Source organism: Mytilus edulis, chromosome 14 (genome assembly GCF_963676685.1).
Source record: "Mytilus edulis chromosome 14, xbMytEdul2.2, whole genome shotgun sequence".
Classification (NCBI taxonomy): Eukaryota; Metazoa; Mollusca; class Bivalvia; order Mytilida; family Mytilidae; genus Mytilus; species Mytilus edulis.
In genome coordinates, this window is record NC_092357.1 from 37507323 (window position 1) to 37518526 (window position 11204).

General features: G+C 32.0%; 1 protein-coding gene across 1 annotated transcript; it reads left to right on the forward strand.

The window, feature by feature from the left end:
- The first annotated feature begins 1248 nt into the window (after nt 1-1248).
- On the forward strand, nt 1249-6736 carry LOC139502807 (BTB/POZ domain-containing protein 6-like). Its single transcript, XM_071292390.1, has 3 exons — nt 1249-1326; nt 3773-4032; nt 4606-6736. Exons 2-3 carry the CDS (start codon nt 3773-3775, stop codon nt 5651-5653), a joined length of 1308 nt encoding a protein of 435 aa, XP_071148491.1. The 5' UTR covers nt 1249-1326; the 3' UTR covers nt 5654-6736.
- The last annotated feature ends 4468 nt before the right edge of the window (nt 6737-11204 follow it).

Consider the following 11204-nt stretch of genomic DNA (forward strand, 5'->3'; position numbering starts at 1 on the left):
TTTTTTTTACCAAGGACCTGAAATCAAAAGACCCTTGGCCTATATTACTTATGGTTTATCAGTTAGAAATGCATATCTCTTATGCCAAATGCATAAAGGAGAATAACTCTCATATGGAGTCACCGGATAGCTTCAGTTCAATATCCACCCTAATCCTGAAGACTTTACGAGCAATTTGGTAAAATAAGTTTGTCGTATTCTTTGACGGTTGCGAAGGAGTAGTGAACACAAGAAAAACAGTGTTGTGGAAGAAAACTCTTACAACGTAAAGTCTTCGGTTTATTGGTGTCAGTTTTAAAAGCGTATTACTGTTCGATGTCATATACAAAATATCCGACAGAAAAGTGGAAAACCTAATTAAAAAAAAGCCAGACATATTTGAATCATTTCAGCATAGTTTTTTTTTTAAGAAATCCAATTCAGTCTTCATCAATTACGTTGTCAGTATCAGCGTCTTCGTTTGGTAGCCTGGTGTTAACATTTTAACATTTCTGAAACACACCCTCGTATTGGCTATCGGAAAAACAGATGGGATATGTTCCACAGATCATCAGGTAATGTACATAATGGCAACATATATTGTATTATAATGGCAATCGGACACTCATACAACAATATGCTGTACATGATAAGTAAACAAATATCAACGAGATTGTAAGGCGGTGATGACTGATGTACCCCTATTTTGACAATTTTACCTATTATGTCTGTTTTGTTTACGCATTGTTGTAAATATAATGGAATTTGTTGCAACTGTCATACAAGTGGGAGGTTTAGCTAGCTATAAAACCAGGTTCAATCCACCATTTTCTACATTTGAAAATGCCTGTACCAAGTCAGTAATATGACAGTTGTCCATTCGTTTGATGTGGTTTTTTTTTCATTTGATTTTGCCATTTGATTGGGGACTTTCCGTCTTGAATTTTCCTTGGAGTTCAGTATTTTTGTGATTTTACTTTTAAATAGCAATCGGGTTAAAACATCCATTTGTATCTGCCGCGCTGAAAACCGATAACAGGGTATGCGAAGCACACTAAATATAATTTTTCGAGTATACTATTTGCAAAAGTCACCAGCCGAAAGAAAAAAAAATATAATTTCCTGTGGTACTATTTCCGAGATCAAATTTAAGAAGGTAACAAAACAAGAAAACAAAAAAATCCATTCCTATAATGCATCCTCATTTCTCAATATGTCCATGATGGAACATTTTTACGCAACTTTTTTCTATGTTCACATGCGTTTTTACAAATTAATGTGACGCACTTGGTCTGTTTTCGAAATACAAGGGACGTCCATTTAAAGGTTTTTTTCAGGACATCAAATGTAAGTTCACAATTTTATTTTAAAATGATAAATATAGATAGACTTTTGAAGTTTTAATTGATGATAACTTGTATGTTTTGCAAAGTAAATTACACTTGAATTTTGGAACACATAATCTTTTAATTAATTTCCTTGCACAAAATTGAGGGGAAGGCTACCATACGAATTCTAACAGTTCACATCTTTTGACTACTGACTTCATGCATATATTTGATTATTAAATAACTTTTTTGCATTGATTGGTTGTTTTATGTTGTTAAGGAGGCTCGAGGGTATAAAAATGTTAGAAAAAAATTAAACATTTGTTTTTCATTACAAATTTTATTTATTACCTTTTGTAGTTGTTATTTTATCATATGGTACAAAAATCATTCAAAACTATCAATTCGTGTTGGCCCCAGATGACTTTTAAAATGTATACATCATTGAAAAAGTTCCAAATTATCTCCCTTTGGTGGAAAAATGCCATTTTTTGGCTTTAAAATTGAAATATCTTTTTTTTTAACTCATCGGTGATTATATTTTTTAATATAATTTCCATATAAGCTGCACTTAAACTAAATTATTGTAAAATTTGAGCGAGTTCTGTAATAAATTTCCTTTTTTTATTTCGATATTAACTTTATTTCTCCTATTACTTCAACAGAAAAAAAACACCTTTACAAAAATGTATGCTTCTTTCGAAGGCAGATTGTGAGCGAAAATGAACGGTGACCCCACTTTTTTATTTAATTTTTCTATTAACTATAAGATAAAGTTCATTTATACAAAAATATAGAGAAATCCTATATAAATGATTTAGACCCGCGAACCCCCTTAAGAGAATTTTGCATTAAAATTTCGGATGATTTTGTTTACTGCTACTTTTAGACATAAATAGTTTGTTAAACCTAATAACTCCCTTCTACTATAAACTGTAAACGAAATCTCTAAGCAAAATTGAATAATGCATTGTCGTTCCCATTCATGTTGTTTTTATCTCCGATTCATCATTTCGATAAAATAACTGCGTGATCGACCACAGGTATATTTATGTAAAAACGGTGTTTAGTTAAATTTGATATCACATTATTTAACCTTCTATCTGAAAGATATTAGATAACAAACTAAACTGAACCAACTCACATACTCTAAAAATAACCATAAAACAGTAATAAATTAACCAAACAAAACCCGAGTTTTAGAAATGTTCGTTTTCTCTTCTCTTGTTTGTTTTAAGGTGAATGTCTAGCATGTCTAGAGTCTTTTGACATTTGTGGATGTTTATATTGCGTTTTGTAAAAATTGTTAATATATGTGTTGTCAATTTATTTGTTGTGTTTTGTGGTATTTCTCAATGTCTGTTGTGTTTTGTGAATTGTGTCGTCAATATTTATGGTGTTTGCCAATTTCTGTATTGTGCTGTATGATATTTTCCAATATAAGTGTTGTGTTTGTGATATTTGTAAATATATTTGTGTTATTTTGTTACACTTGCTAATGTTCTATGCCGGTGTATTCTGTGATATTTTTAAATACTTTTGTTGGATTTGGTTACCTTTTACATTTCTGTGTTGTGTTTTGTAGTTTTTGTCAGTGTTGGTGTTATCAATATCGACAATTGGTTTCACTTTGCTCATTACTTGTCGTGAAAAGTTCAATATTTTCATTGTGAAGTTTCACGGCACTTGGCTATGTTTACATAAAAGAAAACTTGCATGTACTGTTTTTCATTTCTCAGGGTTATAGTCCATTTTTTTGTACCACTTTTGACACCGGAATTAATATATTTTCATCAAGGTACCTTCTATGAGGTATAGCACCATACAAGAGTCGGTTTCACAAAATTACTTACGACTAAGAGCGACCACAAGTCTGACATTGTTAATTTAGTATACTTACGATCAATCTTAGTCGTAAGTTTCTTTGTGAAACCGACTTTTGTCAAATAATTGTAGAATCCGGAGACAAAATTCGGTTTTATGAAAATAGTCTATTAAGGACAGCATACATCTTCCAATTCAGAAAGGCATAAAATCTCATCATCAACTGTGAAATACCAATCATTACACACAAAATAACGTTACAAAAGCCATGCACTAGGGGAGCACGAGTATTACCCTTCTTGAGTTTACAAACGGTGTTTAAGTCAGGTAGGTGTTGGTCGATTTTTAGATTTTTGTATGGTGCTTTGAGGTTACAGACACTTTTTGGGGTGGTCATGTATTGACTTATCTGGATAGAGTAATCTTGGTTTTCGGTCTTAATTCTTTTACTATAATAGTTTGTCCTTATTTTGCCAAGATAAATTTTCTGCGCACGATTTTTGATTGTCCTCTTGGTATCTCTTTACTGTTTTTCATCAAGAGAATTCAAATTTTTTTTAAATGGTTAACTAGAGACGCATGCAATTATTTAACATCTTGTTTTCATTTTTAAAATGGTTTTGTTCCTGTTTTATTTACAGATGGAAACAGTTATCAGTGATAGTACTGATTGGAGAGACGACAAATCTAATCGTGAATGTTTGTCATACATGTTGAAGCATGAAATAATGTGTGATGTCATATTTCTTGTTGGAAGTGAGAAAAAAGCCATACCAGCCCATAAAGTCATTTTAGCCAGCAGAAGTCCTGTTTTCTATACTATGTTTGAAGGTTCACTACCAGAGAAAGGAGAAATTGCTGTACCTGATATTGATGAAAATACGTTTCGAGTCCTTCTGCAGTGAGTAATCTGATATATGTCATAATATTCAATTCTTTAATGACATTGATATTATTTTTTTAAAGTTCTTTTTCGAGTGAAATAGTTCGAAAAGTTTTCGATTAAAACTTTGATTATTTTTTCGATAAACTTTTAATTATCGACAACTGTGTCGATACCACTGCTTGATGACTATCAATCCCCCAGGGTATAATCTGACTAATAATTCAGTACTTCGGTACCTTCATAATTATAACAAAACTTTCAAAAATTGTCTGTTTATGAATATGATTTTTTTTAATCTTAAGTGTCACTCCTTGAGGCAAATTTGATTATTTGGTTAATGTTTTTATAGATTCTGTTTGGTCATATAGCTCTTCAACTATTTTCTTGTCTTTCGAATATTCGACTTAGAGCATTAGGTGAAGGCTAACCCATAATTTTTTTTTTCAAATGAATACAATTTATAAAGTATTGATTTTAATTTTTGAATTATTACCCCAAACTTTAAGGCTTTATATCATTATAGAAGTTAAAATATTACATTCATTCAAATGCTGTTGATAAATAATTTATCGACTGACTTTATTTCAGGTACATATACTGTGAGGAAGTAAAAGTTACATCTGAAAATATGCAAGATTTGTTGTATGCTTCTGATAAATATATGTTGTTCAAAGTCAAATCAGAATGCGAACAAAGATTGAAAGAAACAGTTAACACGTCAGATCCTTTGAAGACCCTTCAAACTGCAATGGAATTCAACATGGAAGAACTAAAATCAGAGAGTATTCGGTACATAGAAAAACATGCCGAAAAATGTTTATATTCAGAATTAGCGTTAAAACTATCCATTGAATGCGTAGAAGAAATTTTAAAATCAGAATATCTCAGCTGCACTGAAACTGATGTTTGCCAGTTTATACTTGAATGGGCATTGCATCAGTGCACCATCTCGGAGAAAGAAATTACTGGAGAAAACTTACGTTCTATTTTGAATGACCTATTGTTTTTGGTTAGGTTTCCGCTTGTTGAAAAGGAATACTTTGTGAAGAACTTTATGCCGTTGAACATTTTAAAAGAAGAAGAAATTATAAGTATGTTTACAGCACCATTTACGGATAAAAAACAATTGTTTAAACCAATTGCCCGAGTTCCAGTCTCTGATAGGACATCGTATCGTCTAGTACGGCATCGTTCAGTAGGGAATTCCAGGCGAAATACAGATCAAATTGATGCACTAGGAATTCGAACAGACAAACCAATATGGATGAAAGGGATAATAGTTTATGATGGGTATGGCACTCAGCCTGGCACCACGTCAATGTCCTTTGCTAGTAATAGTAACATATTACTACTAAATAGTGCAGGCGAAAAGTGTTTTGAAATGAAAGCTTCAATTTATTCATCGGTTCCAAGCGAAACATACGATGTAAAAATAGCCTCTCCATTTTTATTGAAAGCTAATACATCATACACATTATTGGTAAAAAATATAAACTTTACGTCTTATTTTGGGAAGGATTGTAAAACAACATGCACCAGTAATGGTGTAACAGTCACATACAGGAACTCAGCCATGTGTACAACAGATACCAGCACTAGTAAAGGACAAATTGCTGGGCTGTTATTTAGCATATAGCTACATAATATGTTCGTTAACAAAGGTATGCATAGGGAAAATGCATATGTGTTACTTGTAAATTTAAGCAACATATTCTAAAAAGTAAATATGAACGTACCTTCTAATTTAATCACGATATCTTTTATACATTTTAAGATCATGGTGAAATTATTGGTGTCAGATAAAACATATGCAGTCCTTAAAAATGACTTATGAAACACCATATATTGCCGAGAGTTCAACGCTAATTATTCGGGTTTCTATATCTGATTTCGAACACTGCTGACTAGACATATGTTTTTGAAAGGCTCATGACGTTACGCACAGTGATCGGTTTAGTAATGGTAACGTTACTCGACGTAGTTTTCAATTATTTTCTACCGACTTCTATACAAAACGTCAAAGCTTTGCACCTTTTTAGCTCACCTGGCCCAAAGGGCCAACTGAGCTTTTCCCATCACTTTGCGTCCGTCGTCGTCCTGCGTCGTTAACTTTTACAAAAATCTTCATCTCTGAAACTACTGGGCCAAATTAAACCAAACTTGGCCACAATCATCATTGGGGTATCTAGTTTAGAAAATGTGTCCGGTGACCCGGCCAACCAACCAAGATGGCCGCCATAGCTAAAAATAGAACATATGGGTAAAATGCAGTTTTTGGCTTATAACTCAAAAACCAAAGCATTTAGAGCAAATCTGACGTGTGTTAAAATGTTTATCAGATCAAGATCTATCTGCCTTGAAATTTTGAGATGAATCGGACAACCCGTTGTTGGGTTGCTGCCTCTAAATTGGTAATTTTAAGGAAATTTTACTATTTTGGTTATTATCTTGAATATTTTTATAGATAGAGATAAACTGTTAACAGCAATAATGTTCAGCAAAGTTAGATTTACAAATAAGTCAACATAACCGAAATGGTCAGTTGACCCCTTTAGGAGTTATTGCCCTTTATAGTCAATTTTTAACCATTTTTTGTAAATCTTAGTAATCTTTTATAAAAATCTTCTCCTCTGAAACTACTGGGCCAAATTATTCCAAACTTGGCCACAATCATCTTTGGGGTATTTAGTTTAAAAAATGTGTCCGATGACCCGGCCATCCAACCATGGCTAAAAATAGAACTTAGGGGTAAAATGCAGTTTTTGGCTTATAACTAAAAAAACCAAAGCATTTAGAGCAAATCTGACATGGGTAAAATTGTTTGTCAGGTCAAAATCTATATGCCCTGAAATTTTCAGATGAATCTGACAACCCGTTGTTGGGTTGCTGCCCCTAAATTGGTAATTTTAAGGAAATTTTACTGTTTTGGGTTATTATCTAGAATATTATTATGGATAGAGATAACTTTAAACAGCAATAATGTACAACAAAGTAAGATTTACAAATAAGTCAACATGACTGAAATGGTCAATTGACCCCCTAAGGAGTTATTGTCCTTTATAGTCAATTTTTAACAATTTTTATAAAATTTGTAAATTTTTACTAACATTTTCCACTGAAACTACGGGGCAAAGTTCTTTATAGATAGAGATAACTGTAAGCAGCAAGAATGTTCAGTAAAGTAAGACGTACAAACACATCACCATCACCAAAACACAATTTTGTCATGAATCCAGCTGCTTCCTTTGTTTAATATTCACATAGACCAAGGTGAGTGACACAGGCTCTTTAGATCCTCTAGTTTAATACAGCTGGCATTTTCATGTTTAACTACTCATTTAAAAAAAAAATAGACTTACATGACTGATTGTATACTTTTGACAATTAAATATACTTTATTTCCTCATAATCTTAACTTAACGAAAGTATACATTTCAAATATTTGTCACTTCCCAAATCATGTCAATTGTTGCAAAATGCTGATCCTCTATGATGCTCAGGATTCCGTCATCATAAGTATTTAAGTCTGGGCATATACATCACGTGGAAACAGCCAGTACCGAAGCTGTTTAGGGGTTTAAGAGTATAAATGTTATAAACCCGCCTCCAGCTGTAGTTTTTGAACTACAGTTAGAGAATGATTTAGGTTTATTTTTATCCGTACTATCAACATCCCAAATCCTCGTTCGGGTCAATGGCAGCAGCAGCTACTATATATCTTCTCTTTGCTTGATCTATAATTTCAATTTCATCGCCAGATTTTTAAATGAAAACGGCTGTTTGGAATTTTTCATTTATTTAAAATTAAAAAGTGATCTACAGTCCTTGAATTCGAATAAGTATGTTAACATGGGTCTGCTTGTCGGATGCGTGGAAATGACTGTTCGTGTATACAACAAACATTCGTACTAGCAGAAACATACTTGTTACTATGTTCCAAAGTCGAAAGGTTCGGTATTATAGAAAACTTATTATTCATAAAAAGCTTCGACGCCTTTAAGATCAGCACATGCATGGTTTACAAAACTTTGATGGGAGTCAAATTTTCTTGTTGATTTATTACCTTTTAAAAGAAATTATTAGAAAATATCTCCAAAAATATATCTTTGCACAAATGCCAGAGCTCTGGTCAAATGCTAAAAATACAACAATGCTACACTTTTAGTCAATGGAAAACAAAATTATAATATATTACTTTACATTGACGTTCCGTGCAAAAAACATTCAATTTGAACGTGGTAACATTTTGGGGAGACACGGACAACTTGATAAAAATTGATGAAAAATTTAGTGTTTCCTTAGCATTGAAGGCTTAAACGAATCTTTAAAAAAAATCACATTTCAGGATGGTTAGTAATTGTTGTTACGTCTTACACGTCAAAAATGGCATTATGAACACGGGATTTTTGCTTAATTATGTAATAATACGTAAAATTAAATTTATTAAAATCAAGTTTTATTTAATTTCGATTCAAATGATGAATCAAAACAAGTAATTATTTAGTAAACGTAGAATTGATTTGTTTTTGTCCTACTTTATGCATCAAGAAATGGTCAAATGAAACATAGACTGAATACCGTGCGTAATGTCGCATATGACGCTGCAAAGGTTAATTCATTGAGCTGAAAGATTCACATTGTTATGAAATGATGTATTCATCTCGAACTTATGTGAACATGTCATCAGTACATGTAAAACATTAGAATAGCTGGAATATTTACAAAAAGATTAACAGAAATGAACAACTTGTGTTTCATTTTGTCATAAATCTTGACGCATTTCACTGTCATAAACGACTAATCAGTTGAAATTATATTTAGAACCCTGTACAACGAAATTTGTTATACATGCACACGTATAAAAATTGCGGTTTTTATCCAACGCAATCATAGGTTTGAACGTTGTTTTTAATTTAGACTTGTTTATATTTTTTCGTTTGAACTTGTATTATATTTTCCCTCTGGTTTATATAATCCGTTCATTCTAATTCGACTCTCTAAGATTCAAGAGTCTATCCTTAATTGAGGTAAATTATATGGCTTTCCAAAAACTGTTTCGATTCCTTACATCACTGAAGAGACATTAATTGTCGAAATCCGGATATGATGTAGAAATTTTAGCACCTCATTAATTGGTTTACCATCTCGTCGTAAGTTTATTGTTTTCTGTTTGGTATTACATTAATAGAAAGATCCGTTTTGTTACATCATGGGATCAATTTATTTAGCAATCGTCAATGGCAGCGTTTAAGAACAGTTCAGTTGTTCGACCTGTTAGTCAAATGCGTTTTAGTAAAATATACTTTTTTACTTTTTTGATCTTTTAGAAAATGTTGTTTGTGCTGTCCTGTACAACGAAATTGGTTTTACATGCACAGGTATAAAAATTGCGGTTTTTATCCAACACAGTCATAGGTTTGAACGTTGTTTACGATTTAGACTTGTTTATTTATAGATATAGATAAAACACAATAAATTGATTCTAATCTTGACAAGAAACCAAAAACCTTACCATCACTATCATAGACCACAACGAGGTGCTTGTCAAAGGCGGACAAACCTACTAAGGAAAGTTTTTAGATAAGACAATTGATGATATTTTCTCCAGAAACCATTAATGAAAAAAATCATAGAATGAACTCTTTCAGTTTTAAGGAATGTAGTCCTCCTCCAAAACTCCAGTATCAAAAAGGGTTTCCAGTACATAATTTTTTTCTTTTATAAGGTAAAGACCATTTAATATTATGGGGAGGGGGCAGGAGGATTTGTTTTTGATCGGTTATTTATTTTTGTAAACTAAGAGGACAGATGTTTTATTTTCTGCACTATTGAAGCAAGATTTTTCATTTTCATTAAAGCAAGGGACTCATTATTCATTTTCAAACTATATTTATGATATTCGAGAACATAATTTTTTTAAATGATTTGTTTATTATAACTAATACATGTATAGTCAAGTCATTATGTACCATTTAATCAAAATTAATCATAATCATCTGCAGAAATTAATCTTTATATTCCCAACTGCATGACATGTATTGCACACCTATTAAGAATTTGGAAAAAGAAAATTAAGTTTGGTTGTAACTAGCTTCTTTATAAGTATTGGCAAACATATTTCGCCCAGCGGAGCGAGGCAACAAATTTTTTAAAGGGTTTTGGAGACACTGAAGGCCCAAGAAGCTATGGACAAATGATGCAAAATCATGCTCTTTTAGTAGGTGTTTCCCAAACCCTTTCTTAATCTGAAAATGCAAGTTTTGTTTTATAATTTTAACTTAAGTTTCTAGGGACAACATCAAAAGAACAATGTGCATGATAAAGCAAAAATGGATTTTACATACTAGTTAAATCTGTGGCTGCTGTTTTTTTAACTCATGGTCAAGTTCATAACAAAATTACTAGATTACAAAAGAAATGCAACACTAACAGAATACAGAAGTGCAATCAATGAACAAAAGACAAATAAAGAAGAAACATTGATCCCAAAAAAATCAGGATGAATTTATGAAGAATCTGGTGCCATCTCATACTTGCGGTTAGACCTGCTGAGTTATTCATTTTCAATACATTGCAAGTAAGGTAATTTATTTTCAAACTACCACAGAGCAAACCATTTATTTTTTGTGATTATTAAGGCTGAGTTATTTATTTTCAAAATCCTCCTTTCCCCCGCCCCCACCCCAACCCGAAATATCAAATGGTCGTCCCCTAACAGAACACAAATACATCTATCTACAAGGACATTCATTGATTAGTGTGTCTGACGTCAGAAAATTTTATACGTCACACATATATTTGTCGTTCATTGTGCATACAAACAATTTTAAAATTTACATAGGCAATGTTAGCATACAGGGTTAAAAAACAAAAGTATGTAAGAATAAATTTCAGAAAGAGACCGAGATTTAAACAAGCCCAAAAGTTATATATATAGAATTTATAAGAATCCACAAATAGTTAATTCCACTACGCGATTGAATGATTTTGACTTTTGTGGTTCAACGTATTTTGTAATTTATAATAGAAATATATCATAATGACTTAAATAAATTGTTCTATCATATTTTACAATAGTCTAAAATAAGGACAACATATTGATAATAGGTAAAAAAAAAATGCGTGTCAGACGTAACAGACTATACGAATAATAACTTTAGCAGGGGTGTTTGTGTTCTTCAAACAGT

Excerpts from the sequence above, each read along its gene's own strand:
- LOC139502807 (XM_071292390.1), top strand. The coding sequence starts at position 3,773 with ATGGAAACAGTTATCAGTGATAGTACTGATTGGAGAGACGACAAATCT. Across the intron at positions 4,033-4,605 it reads ACGTTTCGAGTCCTTCTGCA|GTACATATACTGTGAGGAAG; the intron begins GTGAGTAATCTG and ends ACTTTATTTCAG.